The 23,422-nt window shown below is 45.1% G+C and overlaps 1 protein-coding gene across 7 annotated transcripts in view; it reads left to right on the top strand.

Moving 5' to 3' along the window:
- LOC109281919 (BPI fold-containing family B member 4) overlaps nucleotides 1-22,772 on the top strand; it is a 33,811-nt gene extending 11,039 nt beyond the window's left edge. The window contains exons 1-8 of one of the 7 annotated variants that reach the window (XM_059733252.1): nucleotides 2,713-8,793; nucleotides 9,540-9,581; nucleotides 11,852-12,007; nucleotides 12,816-12,883; nucleotides 14,627-14,669; nucleotides 16,403-16,466; nucleotides 17,256-17,332; nucleotides 17,760-22,772. In XM_059733252.1, coding sequence (XP_059589235.1) covers nucleotides 8,791-8,793; nucleotides 9,540-9,581; nucleotides 11,852-12,007; nucleotides 12,816-12,883; nucleotides 14,627-14,669; nucleotides 16,403-16,466; nucleotides 17,256-17,332; nucleotides 17,760-17,783 — 477 coding nt within the window. In that variant the 5' untranslated portion in view covers nucleotides 2,713-8,790 and the 3' untranslated portion in view covers nucleotides 17,784-22,772. Of the gene's footprint in view, nucleotides 1-2,064; nucleotides 2,157-2,712; nucleotides 12,884-14,626; nucleotides 14,670-16,402; nucleotides 16,467-17,255; nucleotides 17,333-17,759 lie in introns of those variants that run through there. The other 6 variants (XM_019482339.2, XM_059733253.1, XR_009464352.1 and 3 more) reach the window with 6 other exon arrangements.
- Nucleotides 22,773-23,422: the final 650 nt, after the last annotated feature.

Genomic DNA, 23,422 nt, shown 5'->3' with positions numbered 1-23,422 from the left:
TTGCATGTATTAAACAGGATTTGGGCTTGACAGAGACATGGAGGCAAACAGAGAGCAGAGCAATTTAGAGAAGCAGTTAAGCCTATGGTACTAAGCGGAGTTGGGCTCTATTCCTAGCTCTTCCTGTGAGTCATTCATTTCATCACTGTTTCCATTCTGTCCTTCTGCTTAGAACATGAGCTTTTTGGGGGCAAGGACTATCTATTATTAGTGTTTGCACAAATTGGGCCCCCCTGGCTATAGGACTCCAGGTGCTACTGAAATGCAAATAACAATAATTTCTGAGAAAAACATTGAGGGCAGAATCCTATTTCATTTTACGTATCTAAATTGTAGGGGCATAACTGCCATTTATGGCACTTACACATAGCTTGTACTCTTACTCCACATGCAGTTTAGATACATAGGCATCCACACGGCTGCTGAACGTGGGCAGTAGGCTGCCTTTTGGCTAGACAGATACAGAAGTGCTGTGTGTATCTGCCCTGAGCAACACAAGTTGCAAAAATGTTCATGGCAAGAGCCTATTACTTGTGGGTATTAAATACAGGAAAAGGAGGTCACCCCCACATCTGAGCCTATGAGCAAGGGCAATTACTTAGGAAGCAGGAGATGGAGGGTCAAGGCCCCTTCACTCAGAGCAGATTTGAATCTACATTATCTCTAACTTCCCAGCACAGTGCTCCAGTGCTTGAACCCAGTCATTAAACTATGTCCAAGGAGTCCGGAAAAGATTACTATGATCACACAAAAGTATGTGAATACCTACAGTTACAATTCAAAGCTGTCCACATCTCCATCTGAAATTTCCAAAGGGGTCCACACTGCTCCTTGAAAATTTTAGGGGTCCACAAATGAAAAAAAGTTGAAAACCACTGCTCTAACCAACAGGTCACAGATCAGGCATCAGTCAACTCTTCCTCCTCAGCCAGCCTCTTGAAGGGGGTCCCCTGGGAAGCCAAAACAGTGAGAAATGTGGGGACAGGAGAATATGAGTAAGCTTGAGGGCATGTTTACCTAAGTGAAGTAAATGGCCCTCAGGAAGGGAGGGGACTCCAGGGTCTACCCTGTACCCTTGCTCCCACTGGGGCAGAAACTTCTCCAATGATCTTGGTCCAATAAATATTAAACACAAGGTGCAGGAAAGACTGTCCTCCTGAGTTTTTGGGGGTTTTTTTTAATTTTTTTATAGGCCTTATGTTTGAGTACAGAGCTGCTTATTTGCCTGGCCAGAGCACAGCTGACTGAGGATGAGCTTCTACTCATCCTTACTACACATGGAGTGGGATCATACACTGTACATAAGTGCCAAAGATGGATGTGGATGGGCAAGTGTCATTAGGAAGTGTGGCTGAAATAGGGTTTTGCCCTGAATCCATCTCCTCCACTGCTGTGCTGGAAATATTGAATAAAAATAGTTTCCCACCCCAGGAAGAGCCCTCTACCCATATCAGTCCATTATCTCAGCTGGGATCTTTTGTTAAAGAAGGCACCAGATCAGAAAAATTCCCCCTTGTTCCCTTCCCCCTTGCTGCCTCTGGGCCTCCTCTGTGTCATGGGTCTGTGTTCTCTCTTACAGATTAACCAGTGCATTCGACTGGTTGCTGACATCCTCAATACATCATTTTTGAGCACGATGGTTTGTGAGTTAAAGCTACTGTCCCCTCCTCCAGGATCTCTGATTCTACTTCCCTAGGCTTTGTAACTGGCTACAGGAGCTGATTCTTGCAGCATAAAAATGTTCATATTGGGTGAATACTACCCTTGGGCACTGGCTCCATGCAGAGCCTATGAATCACTTGAATCTGATTTTAAGGGCTCACACCTGCTCTGAACATGAAGCAGTCAGCGTTAAAGCTGAGATCACAAACATGAATACAGGACAGATCTACTCCCAAGCAGGAAGACATGGATCTTTAGTGATAAGAACCCTTGGTGTTTGATTGACAGAACTCAGAGAAGGCCATAAAGATATAGCCTGTTACAGGTCAGATTTCTGGACCCTGCATTTCCCCAGGTACAATGCTTGTGTTTAAGTAGATGACCTTTCTTTTTCCTTTGAAGCTGCTGTCCTGGTTGGAACATTTGGAAGTATCCAGTACAATCTACTGGGCTCCCCATATGTGACCGATAGGTACTTTGAAATACCTTATCAAGTAAGTGCTGTTCTTGGCTGCTGTTACTGAACCTCAGAGGGCAGGATGTTTTGTACAATTGCTTATCCTTCTCTACCCTGGTGATTAGTCCTATGACGAACATCCTCCCCTGCTGCAGTCTTGAAAAATGCACCTTGTGGCAGGCCTGAGTCTGTCCAGCAGGAGGCTTTGAGTGTAGCCCCTGCTCTGTGATGCTTGTTGTCCCAAGTCCCTTTGTTCCTGGAACTACATTAGCACCAATTTTAGTTTGTTTATTTGGTGGCCCCCTGGTTCCTGAGTGGACAAATTACCTAGAATTGGTCAAGCAAAAGGGAACCCAAGCCAAACAGCCCTTTGAAGAGCATGGTTACAAGCAATGGCACACAGGGGAGTGATGTAGCTGATAGCCAGGGATCCTGATTTTCTCTGTTTAAAAATAGCAAGTTCTCTGATTAAACCCCCCAAAATCTGTGATTAAAATGAAACACCACTAGTGTGTGTGTGTGTGTGTGTGTGTGTGTGTGTGTATAATATATACACACACATATATGTATAATGCATGTGTGTGTGTGTATATGTATGTATATATATACACATATATGTGTGTATGTATATCTATGTGTGTGTATGTATATGTGTGTATACATACACATACATCTGGGTTGCATCTGGGTTCCTTCTTTAGCTACATAGGGAACAGGAGGAAAACAAATGGGAGCATGGGGCCATTGCTCAACAATTCAGAAGAGCTGGTTACCTGCACCCAAGAGAAAGCTGAACTCCTGAATGACTATTTTGCCTCAGTCTTTCCCCCGACCAAGGGGAAAACCATGCCAGGTAGAGGAGAGGATGAGCATGGTAGAAATAATTGCCTTCCTACTATTGCCGTAGAATTGGTGTATGACCAGTTAATAAAATTAGATGTATACAAGTCAGCAGGACCGGATGATCTTCATCCAAGAGTGCTGAAGAAGCTTGTTACCAGATTAGCCCATCACTTTGGGGTGTGCTTATTTATTAAAGATATTTTTCTAGGGTCTTTGTAACTCTGTCAATGTGCTGCTTGTGTACTAGTGTTTCTATACGGAGCTGTACATCTCCCTTCTGCAAGTCTTCACCCCCAATGGAGCTATCTTGCAGGACTTGGTTTCAATGGGGCTGGGTTTCTCCAGTCACCAAATCAGTCATACATGTACAAATTAATGTGACACGCCTGACCCATCTGGGTTGATCAGCATGGACAGGCTGACACCCTCATATGCTAGGATTCAGTTAATTAAGGTAACAATAAAATGCAGTCAGACACAAGCACACAGGTAAACAGAATACCTCTGAATCCAGCTGACACCCTCATGGGCCAGCATTCAGTTCATTAGGACATGTCTGAGCCAAACTAGGTCAATTGGCCTATACAAGCGGATCCTCTTATGTGTTTCAAACTCAGCATGTCCCAATCTTTTGCCCTAACTGTCCTAGTAGTGGTAGCCTCTTGATGAGCAGACCCCACAGTATTTCTGGGCTTCACAGGGATCTTTAGCTTAGGTAAAAGAGGCGTTGCTGCAGAGCAAGTGGGGAAGGAGAAGTAAAGGAGGAAACATACACCCGGTTATTACCAGTTTGACTATAAAAGTTATTTATTGCTAAATATATGAAATGTATAATGGCACTAGTAATAATAGACATGCAAAGGAAAACAATCAAAACAATTACAATACTACTTTGGTTTCACTGAGTATTTGGGGAAACTTAGCTCAAGCTTAACTAATACAATCCAGGTTCAGAAATCTATGCCTAGAGAGAAGAGAAAGAGAGAGAGCGAGAGCTGGGGTCTCACCAGTTCAAGGCACTTGGGTTCCCATGCTGACAGGTAATGTTCTTAGCACAATCCTTGAAGGGAAACAATCTGTTTCTTCCAGCTTCTCCAGAACAACAGTGGATGATGTCAGAGAGATTTCTCTTGAAGCATACAGGTTGCTGCTTTTAAAGATGTTTATACTCTCAGTTCAGCTTCTTCAAAGCATTCTTTTAATTGTGTAAATTATTGTCTTTTCTATTGACAAGGGGTTAACTGGTCTGGAACATCTCAAGAAACTGATCAATAACCAGGAAAACATAAGGTTAAGGAGTAACCAGACACTTAGGAGCCAGCTTGAAATTCTTATGCATAGCAGATATACTGGATGGGATACCTCGTTGTTTCTTCAGAAACAATAGATAGCTTGCAGCGTCAGTGTTTTGTATTTTTACTTGTTGTGAACAGGCCTCAGCTTAGTATGACTTTTCCAGATCTTACTGTAGTCTTTTAACAGACTTAAGGGAATTATTGGAGTGTCCATAAACTTTGTGGAGAGGACTTCCACCAGTCATCCTGGAAAAAGTATGACAGCATTTGTGGTCAGGGCTCCAATGGGCTGGACACTGTGATGAACCCTTTACCATTGTTCAAATGTTGCCCATACCCCCTCTGACTCAGTTCTTTTGCCTCATCATTCCCTAACCCTGCAACCGAGTTTTAGTCAATCAAGTTTAAATAGGCCTCCCATAGTGGAACTGGGGAATGCATGGCCCAAGATGCCTATTAAACTTTACTTCTGCTTAGTTCTGGTTAAATGAGGTGTGTGAGAGGGGGAAATAAAAAAAGTCCTTTGTAAATCCAGATTAGAATTGGTCTGATTAAATGCTGAGCTTGGTGTGTGTAAATGTGGGTTGATTAGCATTTGGAGCACAGATTCCCCATTGTGCAGCAGTCCCCTGCTTCTCTGATCCCAGAATTCACTGTGGTCTTTGCTTTGGGCTTTCTGTTCTCCATCTCCCATGTAAATGAATTGTCATCTGGTTTCATCTTGGATGCAAATGAGACCTACGACAGTTGTTTCACTCTTGTCACCCTTATCTGGAAGGCTTTAGGTGTGTCTCCCACTGCATCTTCATTGTCTTACATAATCAGTTCACGTAGAGGAGGGGAAAATTCTTTGAGTCAGACAGGGTGGGTCCTGTGCCAGAGTTCCCCAAGAACACAGAACTGAGAGGTAACAAGCTGGCCGAAGTCATTGCGGAACCCCTGGAAAAACTCTTCCATAACTCGTGGCACTCTGGAGAAGTCCTTGAGGACTGGAAGAGGGCCAATGTTGCGCCCATCCACAAGAAAGGCAGGAGGGAAGACCCAGGTAACTATAGGCCTATCAGCATAACTTTCATCCTAGGGAAATTCCTAGAAAAGTTCATCAAGGAGTCTATCGGCAATAAGCTTGCAGAAGGTAAGATTCTGAATGACAGCCAGCATGGTTTCATCGCAGGCAGGTCTTGCCGTACCAACCTCATCTCCTTCTATGACCAGGTAACTCACCACGTGGACACGCAAGAGTATGTGGACATTGTATACCTAGACTTGCAAAAGGTCTTTGATCTAGTATCCCACAATGTCCTCACGAGAAAATTGGAGGATTGTGGGCTGAACTCTGAGACAGTCAGTTGGGTGAGAAACTGGCTGCAGGATAGAACTCAGAGAGTTGTAGTGAACAGATCTGTTTCATCATGGTGAGAAGTGGGCAGTGGTGTCCCATAGAGGTCGGTGCTTGGTCCAGTACTTCAACATCGTTATTAACAATTTGGATGCAGGGGTGAAGAGCTCACTGGCCAAGTTCGCAGATGACACCAAGTTATGGGGAAGCATGGTCACGCTTGAAAATAGGCTACGGTTACAGGCAGACCTAGACAGGCTAGCAAGTTGGGTGGATCAGAACCTGATGAAGCTCAACATTGAGAAATGTAAAGTGCTCCACCTTGAGACGACCAACCCCCAAGACACCTATAGGCTTGTCGGCACCAAACTGACTAGTACCATGAATGAAAGGGACCTGGGGGTAATAATAGGCCACAGTATGAATATGAGCCAGCAGTGCAATGCTGTAGCTAGTAGGACAAATAATACTTTGGCATGCATCAATCGATGCATCTCCAGCAAAGCCAAGGAAATGATTCTTCCACTCTACTCAGCACTGGTGAGACTGCAGCTGGAGTACTTCGCCCAGTTCTGGGCACCACACTTTAACAAGGACGTGGACAAGTTTGAGAGAGTCCAAAGAAGAGCCACCCTTATGATCAGACTCTTAAAAGGCAAGCCATACAAGGAAAGGCTGAGGGATCTGGAACTCTTCAGCCTGAGGAAAAGAAGGCTGAGAGGGGACCTGGTAGCAGCTTACCACTACTCTAGGGGAGTACATCAAGGGCTCTGTGAGCAACTGTTCACCAGGGCACCTGAGGGGAAAACCAGGAGTAATGGCCACCATGGGCAGCTGATGCTACCTTAATCAAGGGGTTATGTGCCCCCCAGTGACCAGTTAGTGACTGGGGTGGGGGTTCCCCCTGCTGCCAATCTCACCAACTGGGGGGGGATCCCCCTGCATCAACACTTACCAACCAGCAAGCAGCTGTGCTGCTCCTGAAAGTGGCCGTAGCACTTCTGGAAGTGGTCACAGCCTATATCCGGTGCTCACACTCCCTGGCTGGCTCTCACAGGGGGGGCACTGGTGTTCCCGCCTGCACCCCACCCATTGCCTAAGTGGGGAGCGTGGCTGGTCAGGGTGTGCACCAGCTCTGTCAAGGGGTGCACGTGTACCCCCATGCACCTCCTACACGTCACCACTGATGGCTACAAACTCCTGGAAGATCAATTCAGGCTCAACATCTGGAAAAGCCTCTTCACGGTCAGAGTGTCCAGACTGTGGAATAAGCTCCATCCAGAGGCAGTGCAATCACCTTACCCTGGAAATCTTCAAGAGGAGACTAGACAGTCACCTTGCTGGGGTCACCTGACCCTCAGTTACCTTTCCTGCTTGGTGCAGGGGGCTGGACTCGATCTTCCGAGGTCCCTTCCAGCCTTACAATCTATGAAACTATGACCGGAGGCGGCCTTTGGCACAAGTCCAAATTAGGCTCAAACACATGCCTTTGGAACTTCTCCCACTTGCCTTATCCATTCTATCACCCCCATTCTAGTCAGGTAGGTTTGCATTTTATGTCTGTGTCCATAAACAGCTCTCCAGGCAGGAAGGTTGTTGATGCTAAAATCATCTCAGGGGGAATCTGCTGTCACTATAATGATGGGAACTAACCTTTTTGGCAGGTGTGCCACAAATTAGCCCTACACCCTCCTTAATTTGATCCCTTTCTCCTGCCTTAGATGCTGCTGTGCAGCCTGTCCCATCCCTGATCATCTGTGCACCACACACAGAGGATGCCCATGCCACTTGTAGTACCTGTGCCACAGATTGGCTACCTCTGGACTGTAATGTGATACTCTATAATAAGTAACTCGTGTTGTTATATATAAATCCATCACTTGTGTCATGAGGAGCTGCCCATACCATCAAAGGCCTCAGACAGCACAGTGATGAGTGCAAGGTAAGTATCTATACACAGCAGAAAAGTGTGTGAAGGCAAGTGTGGTATTCTGCACCATGGCCCAGCTGAGCAGCTGTGGTGTCTGATCCTGAGTAGTCAGTTTCAGATCTATGCCAAACTATGCTGTGTTTGAACTGGCTGCTTATCTTGTAAATACAGAACCTTTGCCATTTCAGCCATTTCTGCCTACACTCCCCAAACCATCTGATCTATCTCTCACATAGAGCAGGATACTCTATCAGTATGAGGATGACAGCCTGGATTCTTTCCTTTGATAAGTGACCATGGCAGGTTAGGAACTGTGGCAACAGCTGATATTACCGGGCATATCCCTACATAGTAAAGGATAAGTGGTGCCATAATGACAGTAAGGTACTTACCAATTACCACCATAGATAAAATATTGATTCTTCTACCTTTTCTGAGCCCAGAACTGCAAGGTTTAGTCCCTCATTTGCTTTCCCCACTGGCTGCAAAGATAATTGTGGCTTTGGACCTTGAGAATCTTGATTTGCCACGAGCCTTTTGGGAAAAATGGCCAGGAGTTTTGCACAGCTTGGGTGCTTTAAAATGTCAAAAGCAGCCTTTTTAACTCCAGGTAACACTTGTGAGTGAAGGGGTGAGTCTTACATCAAGGATGTGAGAAGAAATGTACAAAGCCGAGGGAGAGTGTGGTATTGTCAGTGTGTGTGAGTCTTGTGCATGTGGAAAAAGTGTGGCACCTAGAGATAGAATGATGCGTCTAGAAAAGGGGAAGAAGACTGGCATTCATTAGAGAGGGATTGTCCACTAAGAAGAGGCCATAGGCTGAAGGGGACCATGGTCCCTAAACATGAGTACCGTGAGGGTACCAGAAGCTCATGCTCCCAACAGAGTTCGACCAGGAGTTTTTTACATCCTGTGTGAGGTTTCTGAAAGGTGTGCTCCCTTGTAGACCCCTCCCTCAGCTGGGGACTCCACCTAATCAGCTTGGCTGAGAAGCATTGCTAATTGGCTCTAGCTTCCTGTGGGTGTGAGTTCTGGATCACGAGAAGGCAACAGTGCTGCCTACTAATTGATATTAAAACCAGTAAAATTCCAGGTTAAGTCACTCCTCAGAGGGTTTCATGGAGCTTCCTTCCTTTTCCTTCAACCCAACAGGCTTCATTTCAGGCATTCCTGCCTGGAGCTCCCTCCAGCTCTGTGCCCTTCAGTGTCACTCCGCTGCTCAGTGCCAACTTCCAGCTAGCCCTGACCAAGGACTTCATCAGCAATGGTATAGCTGTTCTGACTGGTGCTGCCAGTGTCAATGTCACAAACCAAGGTGGGGTAAGATGGTGGTAACATCACATGTATGACTATCAAAAAATGACTGTGCTTCTATAGAGGGCAGGCACAGACACCCATGGGCTTGCCTGATCTTAATGCATATACAGTTCATGCCTAAGGAACAGCATAATGCTTTGCATGGTGTGCTTAAAAGTCATGGTGTGCCATGGGGTAGCATTTGACTGCAAATCATTTTTTCCTGTGGTCCTATTGCCATCAAGGGGCTGTATAATAAAAACTTGCCATCTCTTTGGGGACTGCCCATAAGTTGAAAGAACATATGGAGAACATGTTTGAATCTCTTGTACTTAGGTTTGAATTGGGACTAAATTTTTTCCTGCCTAGTTGTAACCTGAACCCTGCTTGCTTCTCAAACACATAGCTGTGAGCCCACAATTTATCTTTTAGGGGCCTGCTGGGAAGAGGCAGAGGTGCAATATGGGCCATCCTGCCCAATGAGGAGAGGCTGCAAATCCTTCAGAGTTCCTTGATGGGATGGCCAAGGGCCTGTGTCATGTAGAACTTGTACTTGCTGCAGATGAGTACAGTGACCCAGTATATCCTTTCCTCCTTTCTGATAATTAAAGAATGGGGCTGAGGAGGGAAAGTTATTTTCATGAACACAATGTTTGTAAACATTCTAGAATGGAAAAAGATGCATCCAGCTGACTGACACTGTCTTTCCTTCATTAGAACCAGCTAATGACATTGAACCCGGCAGATCTGATTCCTGAGGTTAGTGAACTTCACTCTTAAGCTTCTCCATGGGAATGGTTAAGCATTGAACCTTGTATGTTCAGACCTATGCTCCCTATGAACAGACCCTAATGAATCATTTCACAGCTGCAGTTTCTTCCTGGCTGGGTACAAAACTTCCAAGGCCAGGCATTCAGAAAGGCACATACTTCTAGCACTGGGACATAACTGTTGTGATTGTACCCACAGGGGGCATCTACACATGCAGTTAATATGCCTGAATTTTCTAGTCAGAAAATTCAGGCTCATTAATGTGCTCTCAAATGCATATCTACATGTGCACCCCTGCCAGAAGTAAATTGTGCCTGACAGGAGCAGCTCAATCCAGGGATGTTCCTGCCCTGCTTTACCCCCCTGCAGCAGCCAGGGGGAGTTCTAGGCTTCTCTGGGTGCCAGCTGCAGCATTGACAGGGGGCCCAGGGTCTGGTCCCAATCTCCACCAGGTGGGGAGAGCTGTGTTGGCTGCAGGGGAATCTGTCTTGCTTCTGTAGCTGGCACAGTTCTCCTGACCATGTAGGGATCAGGATCAGGACAACTGCTCCTGCATCAGGGCTTAGCCAGCCAGCAGCGGGTTCCCTGCTGCCTGAGCTGACCAGGAGCAAATTGTTAGTGGGCATGTCTACATGAGTTGCTATGGCGCAGTAGCAGTGAGCTACTGCACAGTAGCTCATTGCTACCATGCAGTAGAATTGTTGGGCACTAACTGTGTAGCAATGATACTGCGCAGTAGTAATGAGCTTGCTGCTACTGCATAGTAGCATCGGGGAAAAAAACATGCAGTGATGGTACTGTTCAGTAACACCGGTTACTGAACATTTAGCAAGGACTAAATGACTGTGCAGTAACAACTGCACAGTCCACCACTCCTGTAGACGTGGCCAGTGTCTACACATGCACTATGGTGCATTAACCAATGCACCATTTATTTATTACCTGTATGTGTTGGTATTGGCAAACAGAACATTAGACTAATTTAATGTGCAGTAAGTCCCACACATGTGTAGATGGTGATACTTTACTGGGTATTAGATTAGTCTAACTCACGGTAAAGTGTCTCAAATAGATGTGCCTGCAGTCTTTTTTTTTAAATGCATTAATAAAAGAGATGCATAAATGACCTTGGAGTTTTACATGTGCTTTTATATGACAATCTGGCCCTTGCAATTTGAATTCTGCTGGAAGAAGTATCCAAAAACCTAAACATTCTTCAAAACTCCTAGGTCCTTTTGAGTCCAAAATGGGGCTCTCATTCTCATCTAAGTTTTTCTTCAGCTAAGATTAATATGGCCTGGCCTTTCTTCAGCTACAATTAAAATGTCCAAAGCAAACAACTTGGTCAAATTTTTCTGAATGTAGGTCTTTGGATGAAAAAAACAAGAATTTTTTTTGCAAAAAATTGCAAAATATCCATCCTTATTATCCAAGCAGCTGGAGAAGTGGTTGAAAACATTTATTCAAAATTCTGATTTATAGTTTTGTGGAATATTTCCTGTATTTCAAACATTTCTAACAAATAACAATAATAAACTAACTGTGAAGTTCAGAACTTTAGGAAGAAACAGGCCTTAAGAACTGCACCAAGATCAACCTTCTTTAGGCATCTAACAGCTTTTGCTCCTCACTTGATCACAGCTGCCGAAACTCCATGGAGATGAAGGCAGAATTTAGACAATGTTTTGGACAAGTCATTAAGACAGGGTAGATATGTGGCACTTCTAACTTGAAGAAATATTCTTCAATAGTCCAGATTCAACACAATGCCTGCACAACACAACAATGCTCACTGTAAAACTTCATTTGTCAGCCAGTGTAGCAACAAATGACTGAGAGAGACTGTCATTAAGAACACATGTAACATCCAAGTGGGACTGAACAACTACACACAACTGCCACCTAGCAGCCCTCCCTTCACTCTCTGCTCTTTATATGGAAAAAAAATACCTTCCAAAAAGCTGCTATAGCTTGGGTAACAAGATCTGGGTTATCAGATGTTAATGGGACTAGATTTTCAGAGAACCACAGTACCCCATGTGCTGAGTTCTCTTGAAAATCTGGTTCTAAGAAGGCAGAGAGCATTCCAAAACTGAAAGCCATTGGTGGAAGAGCAGGCTCTGATATGGTCTTGAGATGGTCCTTAGGGATGGCCAGCAGCAATACCCATCTCAGTTACTGCAGTATGAAATCTATAATACCTGTTAGTATATCTTGTATTTGTGCCTCTCCAACTGTATTTGTGCCTCTCCTTCCAGCTTTCTGAGCTCTTCCGAACTTCTAAACCACTTGTGGTAAAAATTAAGGGTATGAATTCCCCACTGGTTTCTCTTGAGAAACAGAGCCCCAAGGTGCAGCAAACTCTGTCCATTAAGATCTTAGCACCCAGACAACTTGTTCTACATGTGGAAGTTGTAAGTATTGACATAAGACATCTACAGTCCACCTCAGATGGCCATCAGCAATACTGGAGTTCTGTCAAGCTTCTTTTGAGGGTGGAAAGCGGGGAATTTTCCACTGTCCAGAGTATTTACGTACTGGCTGTAAATGCTGAATGATTTCCCACCCAAAGGTTGTCATTTTCTCTCTTGGCTTTCAACTAAATATATCCTAGCACATTGTGCAGCTGGTTCAGCTGCCCTTGGGACCCTTTTGTGGTTCCCCTCAGTGCTCTGGAAATGAATCATCAGCCTATAACCTCCATATTCTCTGCTTTGCAAGTTCCAGAAAGACCCAAATCTGCAACACACATGTGGGGACATGATTCTTCTCAGCTCACCTGCACTGTGACGTGGCAGCAGTAGATGGGGGCACTAGGAACAGCTGCCTACGTAACCCATCTCAGGAGAAAAAAGAACCTTAGGGCAAGATATCCCTACTGAGGCCAGCAAGGGCAGGGCAATAAATCAGTGGCCATATTCCATTTCACTCCATGACTGTGAGGATCTCTGTAGCACAGAGATGAGTGGAAAATGAATGTACTGCTGCCATTACCTCTGTTGTACCCACAGCCTACCTGTCTATCAATAAACACTTTATTGAAGACCAGTGTGCCCATAACACCAAAAACACAGCTACCAGGAACAAAATTATGTGCATTCTAGTATCCCTGCTTTCTCCCCTGCCACGACAGGCTTCAAGAAGGAAAGAGCTCTGCTCCAGTTTGAGCTGAACCATTGCAATGTTAACTGTTGTCACTGACCCTTTTAATTGTGATTTCAGGCTGTTGTCTCTGGGATCCAGTTTTCTCTTGTTGATGGCAAGCTGCTGATCTTTCTATCCCAGAACAGGTATTTATCAAACCGGGTTCTGCCCCAGCTTCAGTGAGTTCATGCTTGTGCCATAGCAGAAACTGGGAATGTAATGGTCAGTAGCAAGGCCTGGATTTTCAAAGGAATGTAGGCAGTTTGGATGCCAAATATACCCCCTTGAAAATCCCAACTCGGCGGGTTTGCACACAAAGGAGGTCACATCCTACCAACAGAAGGTACCTAGCAATCTCTGAAAAGGATCACAGGGCTGCACTCTGAACTAGTGCAAATGGGTGTAGCTCTGTGGAAGTTACTGTAGCTGCCAATGTTAACCTTGCACCCAGCTCTGAGTTGACCCATAACCTACATGGTTATGAATATGTGATCTTAAAAATCCCTGATGACTAATAATTCTATCATGGCCTGCGGGGAGTTTAATTCACTAATACATTGGAGCCAGGTTATGATACAGAACATGCCCTTGCAGGGAGGAGTGGGGGCATCATGGTAACCCTTACACTGCTGCACCTACTACAATGGCTGTGAGTGCTGCACATGTAACCATTATTCCCCATCTGAAACAAATAGGTAGGGACAGGCTGGATCCTTGTCTCAGTCCCTCAGATGCAGGCTAGCCCAGCTGAGCCAGCATGCTGGAAGGAGGGTAGGAATTCATTTCTAGGAGAGGCCAACATCGTATTTTCAGCCTTTCAGCTCTCAGCTACCAAACCAGTGTTGGGCAGCTCAGTGCAGATGTAAGAGGGGGAATACACTTTCCTTTAAACCCCACCTCACTGCAGGCACAGTTATGCAATGTCTCCTGTACAACTCCCAGTATAGCAATCAGCACCTGAGTTACAGGAGCCACAACTACCTTGAGTGTTTTCGAAAGCAGGATAAATGAAAGGTAAACATCAGTTCTTCTGGCTCCCTCCCGATCAATTTTACCTTGTGATTTCAAGGCATTTTCTTAGTGCCCCTTTTGCTACATATAATTCAGTATGGCTACAGCCCTGTAAATCAAAAGCCCCAGTTATTGCTGTTCAGGATGCAACCCTAATGATTTACTTGATAATTAGAGCTGATGTAAGCTTCAGTTTCTTTTTGTCAGCTGACATGTCCAGATACCGCTGATCCATTTTAAAATAAATCTTAATATTAATTTCCCTTCAAGTTTCAGCACATCCAGTGTCACGTACCCAAACACATGTCTACATCCTAGATTCAAATGCACTTAACAGGCACACAGGTTGTGCCTAATTCACACACAGATGCTCATCCTGTGTAACTGCTTTCACCATACCTATTCACCCTAGACAAATACCATACACATGCAGAATGCCAAATACACACAGACACACAACACCCCATTCCCTGAACATGCCCTGTCCTACCTATAACATTTCTTCACTCACATATATCCCCATTAATGGTTGTGACCAATGCAAATATTATGAGGTCCAGTTCTAGAATGTGCCATGGTGCCTTCATTCTCCTGTTCCTGTCACAGGCTGTATCTGGCTCCTGAGATTCCTTTCTAATACCATGCTTGGAGGAATTTTTTCTCATATTATTTAAAGATGTTATACCCTTGCACCAAAAGATGGAAATATTTAGGCCTGAGCTATGGTTGGGTGGGTGAGGGTGATGGGCATGTGATGCATGAAAGGAGCTGTTCCTCTTGCCAGCTGATTTCCCCAGTGGTAAGAATCTGAAGCAGCTGTTCCCTGACAGCTTACACCTGACTAAATGACATGCTGGGTCTTTTTATTTTTCCTGTAGCTTCAACATAGTCCAGAATAAGTCACCTATTGGCTCCATCAATGTAAGTTCCAGATTTCAGACCTGTCTCAAAAACCCTACAAGGAAACATTTGGGTCTCCTGGCTCTTGTGATGTGTTAGTTTGGAATTGTACAGTTTGCTGGCCAAAGAAAAGAAGGCTGGAAGTCCTTCCTGGACTGACAGTCCTTCCTGGATTAAGTTTCCTTCCCTTTCTCATCCTTCTTCCTCCTGAGATTTTAACATAGTTAGAATACCCATTCCTCTGCATTATGCTGTATATATCTAGTGCCTCAGGAGTCCTGCTCGTCACCTGCAAGAGCTAGGAAGAATTATTTCCCCACTTGAGTGCATTATTTGACTGCTGGGGTTTGTTGTATTTTGTTTTTATTTCTCCTTCCTCTGAAGCTCTAGTTGCCCATCACTGCTACAGGTGGGAGACTGAGAATGGCTTGGATGCAATAGCACTTCTAGTAGTACTTAAAAACCTCTCTGGTCTTGGGCTGGTTTGCCTTGCTCATGCCATGTGTTGCTCATACTATGTCATTCCTGACACCAGGTGGTCAGGAAGGAGTTTTCCCTCAGGTCAGATTGGCAGGGGCTACTGGCAGTGTTTTGCCTTCATTCACAGGGTGGGACATGGTCCAGTTCCTAGGATCATAAGAGCATATTTTACCTATCTAATTTCTTGCCATAGCAGGGGCTCAAGATGTTGGTTGTGCCCTGTGACTCTTCTGTTGTCTTTCTGTGGCACACTTGTGTTTTTTTGGATTCTGTCCGTTTACCCTAAAGATCCCAAGGTGGTGTAGGGTGTTGGGGACACTTTGTGACCATGAAGGGGGCATGTGTGAGGGGTGGGGGTGGGAGTGGTTGCTCTTGAGGGCTCTTTTGAGCTAAATATCAATTACATGGAGCCTGTGATCTCAAGGAACTGAATCTGATGCTCACATTGTCCCTTCCAGCCCTGTGTTCCTGTCTCCTCCACTGTGGGGTTCAGCTCAGGGTTGTTCTTTGCTTTTGCACTCTTTCTTCTCATGGAAGTATTTTTAAATTCCTCTTATGAAATGTCTTTATTTGGTTGTATGGCAGAGGTGCTGAGCTTGGGACCCTCTGTGTCTGGCACTATAAAGCCACATAGGCAGTGGCAGACACTGTCCTGCAGAACTTACAGAATTCATGAACAAAAAAAGGGCAGGGAAGGAAACAGGAACAGATGGGGCAGTGACTACTCCAAGGGGCCAAGTGCACCAGTGGCACAGATGCAGTCAGACCATATGAGCCCTGGCTCAGTGCTCTCACCACCAGGTGGTGTTGCCTCTTGTAACAGATAGCTCCTTTTGATCCCCACTGTGGGCATCTACACAATACATTAAATGTGCAGTAAACTAATTCTACTGTTCATTAGCACATCATGGCAAAAGCTGTGCTATTGCACTAATGCACAGTAGAATTAGTCTACTGCACATTAGTGCCACTTAAAGGTGTGCACTGGTGCTACTGCACAGTAGTGCTGTTTACTGCACATTTAGTTAGTGCCTGTAATTACAGGTACTAAACTAAATGCTCAGTAACCATGGTGCGTTAATGCACGTGTAGACATACATAATCCAGGGTCTGTTGTATACTATGACATGAGACTATCACTGCAGCTTTCAGAGATGGGATCTGAGCAACACACATAGCTCTCTACCCCCACAAGTTTTGGGGGTGTCTAGATGTCAGCTCAGGCTGATCTGTGGTGACAGAGGCGCTTGCTGAATTCCCTCCTTCTGTTCCAGGCCCAGACCTTCCATAGATGGATCAAGGACCTTCTCCAGGATAGGTTCCTGCCAGCCATGAATGGTAAGAGCAGAGAGACATAGTGGGAGCTCATAGCATTCTGAGTAGACTGGTGGCTGGTGGATCTGGGGAGCCCAGCATGAGCCCCATGACACCTGCTGAAAGGGCAACAGAGACTTAAAGCAGTAGACGCATTTGAAGTGGATGTTTTCTAAAGTCATGAAAGAAGAAAGACAAAATGCCCTGCGGACTGAAATGCCTCTGACAAGCATGGACAATTTTCTTGCCTCTTTCTCATGGCTGTAGCTTTATGATTCCCCAGGGATGTCAGCAGGTCTCTGCTCCATTATCCAAATGAGGAATGAGGTTGATTAAATGACAGGTCCAACATCACACCGGATGTCTGTGGCAAAGAAGAAATTAAATGCAGGCCTCCAGCCCTCAGCCACCAAGTCACCCTTCTTTCCTTTGGATGGCAATGACCATTCTTGCTCTCTTAACAGTCTGCCATGTCCGTTTTCTGGAGGGGTAGTTCCACAGCCCATTCTGTACTGACGCAGATGAAAAGGGGCCAGCCACTGCCAGCTGCAAATGGACTCAATCAATGTGGGTTAATATAAGCAGCTGTACCCAAACTGCTGTGCTCAGGCTTTCAGCTACCTCAGAATGCTGGGATAGTTGGATATAGGATTTTGGTTGGGTTTCATCATTCCTTCTCCTTGACCTCTCCTTACAGAGACAGGTGCAGGCAAAGGCCACTCACACACGGGTCATGAACAAGTTACTGGCATGAATGAGAGCTGCTCCTGAAAGTACAGGTTACAGGTTGATGATGGCATTTGTCTTCTCTAGATATGCTCAGTGCAGGGATCATTCTTCCTTCTGTGCTAAACACCCAGTGGAGCAAGGTCAGCACTGCTGTTTACCAGGTATGATGAGGAACTAGGGGCATGAGGCTTCACTTCCAGGAGGAGGAGGGATGGGGACATAGTGGGGAGATAGCCAGGCTGCTATGCCAGGTGAAGGGAGGGATGAGGGAGGCTACTGCAGGTGATTATTAGGAACTGTCCACTGCAGCTTGGAGTAGGTAGGAACGGTTTGGCTGCTCCTGCTATTGAGAGCTGCCATGTGCTGCTGACAGTAGCCTGAATAGTAGTCTTATGTCTAGTACACTACCCATCACACTGCCTTGGATCATGGTACAAGAGTCAAGTTCAACTCCTGTGTTAACCTTTTCCAAGGTGGTCCCTGATTTTGAGGGCCTTGGTTTTGGGAGTCCCCATGTACAAGGCAGGGAGTTACTTTGAACTCAAGAGGATAAGTTATATGAATGTCATATGTTGTCCTTTCCATTAGGGTGGCCTTGTGATTTCAATGTGATTGACAAAGCCAGCACTACTCTCAAGAAAGCTGAGCAGTCACAGCCTGACCACCAGAAGGAGAACACCAAGAGTGACATGTTCCAAACCATTAGACAGGATTTTCCAGTTCGCTACATTAATCTCATCCATTCATCGCCTTGCAGGCTTTTATGTATAGAAGATAGGAGGCCTGAGAGCTCACTCCTACAGAGACCACATTTCATATACCACTTCTAATAAGTCACCTACAACTGATCTGCCCTGAGTGAGGTCCCTGTCGGCAAGGGAGGGATGTGCCTAAGTATGAGACGGCCTTTTAGTCTCCTGTGTGATGCCACCTTGTTTATGAAACACCTCTCTGTTTTGGGCACCTTACCTAAAACCCACGGTTATTTCACCAGGGCAAAAGCAGAAAATCTAATAAAATAAAATATGGAGATCACACTGGCCCAAGAGCCTTGGAGGAAGAAAGGTTCAAAGACCTGTTTTACTGACAAAGATGGATGGGTTTGAATCAGATAATTCTGGTCTGGATTTCAAACCCCTTCTATTGAGTGTTGCTTCAGGGTTTTGGGTTACCACAGAGAGAAGGTCCAGATCTTTATCTGGGATGTTCAAGCTGGGATGAAGGTTAAGAACCATTTTTGTTTGTGAATGGTTACCTCTATAGCCAGTCTAAAGTCAGTAGAAACAAGAGTGATTCATCAATCTGTAGCTGCAGGGGCAGACACATAGTGGGCCTTCACCCCTTAGTCCTGCCTCCCTCTGCTGAGATACCATTTTGGATGTAGATACCAGTTCATAAGTAACTATTAGAGGCCTAGCAGGGCAACACTGCACTCTGGGCAGCCACAGCACATGGGGCAGTGCCAGCTGCTGAGGCACTGAGAGCAGCATCCCTGAAGGATGTTGCCTGGGGCTGCCATCCTGGCTGCCCCCACTCAATTTACCCCACTGGGAGCTGTGCTGAGATACCAGCTCCTTTCAGAGAGGCCACATGCAGCCGTCGGCTGTTCCTGTCCATCCAGCTCATGTTTGCAGCACTGACTATCCCTGAATCTCCTGGGAATTTTCTCCTTGCTTAAACATGCCAAGTCCTTTTCACAGGGCTCCTTTGTCAATGCCAGCATGACATTTTGCCCTGATGTCACCTAGGCAGGGAGCAGGCTGGCTGTCACTCCTGGACGGAAGGACTGCTTCATTTCTTATTCAAGAGATGCAGCAGCAGATTTCTGAGAGAGCAGCAGAGTTAGCAAGTGACAAAGGCACTGTGGGGGGGGGAATGCCCTGGAGTCCTGGCTTTTCTGACTTTCCTAACATTGACTTTACCTCCCACTCATCAAGCTGCAACAAGCCTCAAGCAGTGACAGACACTTGTTGTGACTCTATTCCCCTGCTGCACCCTTAGCTCGTGTCAGTAGCATCTGTGTCTTTGCAGTCACAAGAACATTCTATTGATTTACTCCAGGGTGGGTTTGTAGGGATGCTGGCATGGTGGAAGAGCAGAGGAAAGAGAGGCACTGAGGCAGCACTAACCTGGCTGGGTGGGAGCTAGCATAGTACATACAACCAAGGGCCTTGCAGTGCCCTCTGAGCTATAGGCAACATCCTGCTCCCACAGAAATCAATGGCAGCTTGCCATTGGTTTCACTGGCACCAAGAACTGGCCTTTTTTCACCCCTGAGGAAGTGAAAGGGAACTAAACTAGGCCAAAATACAATAAATATCATTGTGCTTTGGCAGCATCTGGACAAAATGTCAGTCAGTCGTACTGCCAGCAGCTAGGAGCCACAGCCAGACATGTGGACATGACATGTTTATACCCATGTCACTTATGTACATTTTGTGGACTGACATAAGGTAAACCAATGTCTTGAAGGGACAAATGACCAGCTCTCACAAGGCAGCTGCTGCAGTAGGTGCCAGTTGGAGTTAAGCCACTGACTTCTCTGGGGCAGGATGTCACCAGTCTATGTCCTCTGCAGGGCCATGTGGGCTGCTGACATTTACCACCCTGGCACCTGCATGTGGGCAGTGGCAGGGGCACTCATGTATCTCGGCTGCTGGTAATCTAACCATTGCATTAGCTAATTCTGCTTAGACCTAACTGATGAGGGGTTAAAATCCAATGGCCTGCAGTGTCCGCTTTCCACTATATTTCCATTATTCCTGTCACTAAAAAGGTTATACCAGTTGGACATTTTAAGGTGGCTGGTATAGACAGGGTGTGCAAGTTGTGTCACATGAATTTACACCTCTTGCCAATTTGCACTTGCCAAGTTTGCAGCCCATGCACTTTGGTGGGGGTATTCAGGTCTGATTCTCATTCACACTAATGCCCCTTTACTTGACATTAATCCTATAAAGGGGGCCCAAAACAAGAAGGAATAACCCCTGGAGCCATATGAAATGACCTTACTAAAGAAAAGCAGCAGAGCATCAGGCTGGGCACCTCCTGGACACATGGAAATAGGATGTGAAGGACTGTCTCAAAATCTGAGCACTCTGATTTTTCTATTACCACAAATGTTGCAGATTCAGAAATTGCAGATGCTACCTGTCTCTGGGTCACTGTCAATTTGTAAAACAGATGGGCTTGCTGCATGGACTTCACAAATGGAAATGTAGCTTTTGAATCTGCCTGAAGAAGAAAACATACACTGTCACCTCAGTGCAGCTGTCAAAGTGCTGCTAGGGGACTCAGGTCCAAATGGTGTGTGGGGTGATGGTATGGTCTGAAGAAAGCAACACCTATTTGACACTGAAGTAATTAAAGCCTTTCATCCAGCTGGAGCCCTCCACACTTTTCAAATGGATTATACAAATGATGGAGATGTCTTTATAAAGACTTCACTGCTTTTCTCTTCTTTTAAAGGGAAGCTGGCTCTGGGATGGAGCACAGCTGTATGCAAAGGGATTAAGCAGAATTTTTGGATAGCAAATTAAACTATCTGAGTTTAATGTTTCTGTTTAATTTAATTTGATAGATTTACATGTTGGTGCACAGAACAAGGCAGCCCTGATAGCAACTGAACAATATTCCATCAGAATTTCAGGGTTCTTTTTTTAGTGATGTAGACCCATATGCCAAATCGCAACAGTGTTCATGGCCAGATTCAGTGTGCAGGGTCAGGCTGTGGCCAGATCTGATGCAGGGGATCTGGCCAGTGTGTGGGCTGCAGCCAGAGCTGGCATGTAGGTTGGTTTACAGCTAGATCCAGCACTCCAGGCCCTGCACTAGATCAATCCTACAGACTGAACCCCATGTGCTACCTGCAGACTAGCCCTGTGCCAACCATCTGGCCTCTGGGGCCAGGTAGGGTGGTACTAGGCTTTTAGTGGTATTGTGGACAATGGACAGCAGCTTTTACAGAAACGATAGGGATGACAGTGGCTGTGTCTGAAAGAGCCACATGATTTTCAGATATCAGTTAGTGCAAACAGGACACTCAAACAAGACACGCAAGTAGTTTTAACAGAGCTATTGATTTTCATGTCTGCCAGATACCTGTGATCCAGACTCTAGGATGTCTTGCAAATACTTGTTCTGAGCAAGATTCACTGCAAAGGGTCAAATAAGCAGTAAAATAATCAATAACACTTGCCTGAAAATATCAGGAAAAGAGATTGCCTGTGAGTCACCCAAAAAGAAATTCTATTCCTCAGAATTGGGTGTCTGTCTGTGCCAGTGGTTAGAATCTGTCAGCAGGTTTGTCTGGGATGCTAAACACACCCAAGACTAAAATCAGGCCAGCATACTGATGGCTTCCGTTTTCTGAAGCAAAGAAAACTGATGGCACCACATGTGAAATATTACCTCAGTGGTAGAAACACACATCTGTGTTTGCAACCAAACCAAGCTGGGAGAAAAGCAAGTCAATGCAATTCCTATCAGTAACAGATGCCCATAACACACATTGTACGTTCCTGAAGGGCATTTAGAAACCAGATCCATCCTTTCATACTCTGAAAGAGCAACTTCATTTTCACAGAAGTTCTAGGTTCTAGCCAAGAAGAGACCCCTGAAGTATTCTGGGAAGATCAATCAAGGCCTTATGCAAAAAAATAAGCCCCTTCCCCTCCCCCCCACCTCAAATGAGTACCTGTCAGTATTAAAAGCTGGCTCCTCTGTGCTGTTGCATTTGCTTGTCTATCTTGGGATCCAGGAACTTTCCTCCAGGCCATACCAGTAGCTGCACTAAGTGTTTCATTACTCAAGGCAAAATTAGGGAAGATTATGCCTGTAGTAGCAATCTCAAGACTTGACCATTGTCCTAATATCACAACAGCCACCCATGTCCCCATGCATCAACAGCAAAGATCAACTCTTTAGACTGGGTTATGAATTGAGGTTTCATTCAGTATTAAAAATATTTCCCTCCTGCATGTAAGTTATTACCTCAGATGCTTGACTGATATCTTGTATTCACAATGCAATTGAACATGTACCGAATCCATTCATGCTCAGAGTAGACCCCCCACAATGTGCTATGCGTTGTTGTGGGGCATTTGGATACTAGACAGCATCAGTTCATTCTTTGAAAGTTAACTTTTTTATTTTTACAGCAGTTGTATGTGTTTACCATATATAACTCCTCTGGATATCCACAATCAAATCTGGAGCTGTACTGGTGCCCTGTTCCAGAAACGATGACGAGAGCTTCCTGCAAGCAGTTTCCAGCTTGAGTTTTGACAATAATTTTCACTTTTACCACCTCTACCAGACTTTCTCAGAAATTCTGGTTTTATAGGGGTGCTGCTTCAACTATCATGTGATTTACAGACATGGGTGCAAACATTAGGATCAAACAATGAAGTGAATGAGTTTTAAGAGACCTATTGATTTTCCTGTCTGCCAGGTAATTGTGATTCAATATCCATTGTGTTCCAAAAAAACCAAAGCAAAACAAAAAAACCAACAAACCTCAAAACCTTTCTGATCTCAGTTCATTGCAAACAAAAGAGTTAACAAATTGGAAAACAGTCAATAAAAGATGGTTTAAAAAGTCTGGACATGTGATGGTGAGTCAGGGAGGGAGTAATTATATTTGGTCTCTGAAAAGAGCTCTTTCTTTTAGTGGTAACTGCTAGTTGTTCTTGACTCTCAGCTTTCCAGGTGTATGTGAATGTCTATGCCTTTCTTGTAGTCTGAGCTTTAAAAGCAGCTCTTTTAACTCTCTGCCTCCCTGTCTTAATTGTTTCTATGGATAATGCAATGGGGTATGTGGGCTAGCTCTACTGATGTCAGTGATTAATTCGGGCCAGACTATCAGCTTCCTTTAATTCAGTTGCTTGGTGCAATTTCTGTGCATGAACTGGCCATTATGGAAGAACAGGGGCAAGAACAGCGAATCGTGAGTAATCAAAGCTAGTATCTCATTGTTTGACATCAGGATTTAGTAAGAAAAGAGCTAAAGTAATATTAATGACTGAAGCTGATTTAAGAGTGTCCATAAAAAGAGGATATTTTAGCTAAATTTGTTAAGAAACTGCTTTAGCTCAATTAGTGCAATATCTGTGTGTAGGCCTGGTCAGTAGCAACCCTAGTGGAGGGCAAACTGGGTGACCGTCTGGGGCCCCGCACTTTAGGGGGCCCAAATTTTTTGGGGGGGTGACGTTTTTGCAAGCAAGTGGCTCTATTTGCATTTTAATGCTCGA

Source organism: Alligator mississippiensis, chromosome 9 (assembly GCF_030867095.1).
Source record: "Alligator mississippiensis isolate rAllMis1 chromosome 9, rAllMis1, whole genome shotgun sequence".
NCBI classification, from domain to species: domain Eukaryota; kingdom Metazoa; phylum Chordata; order Crocodylia; family Alligatoridae; genus Alligator; species Alligator mississippiensis.
This window is presented reverse-complemented; position numbering and strand designations above follow the sequence as displayed.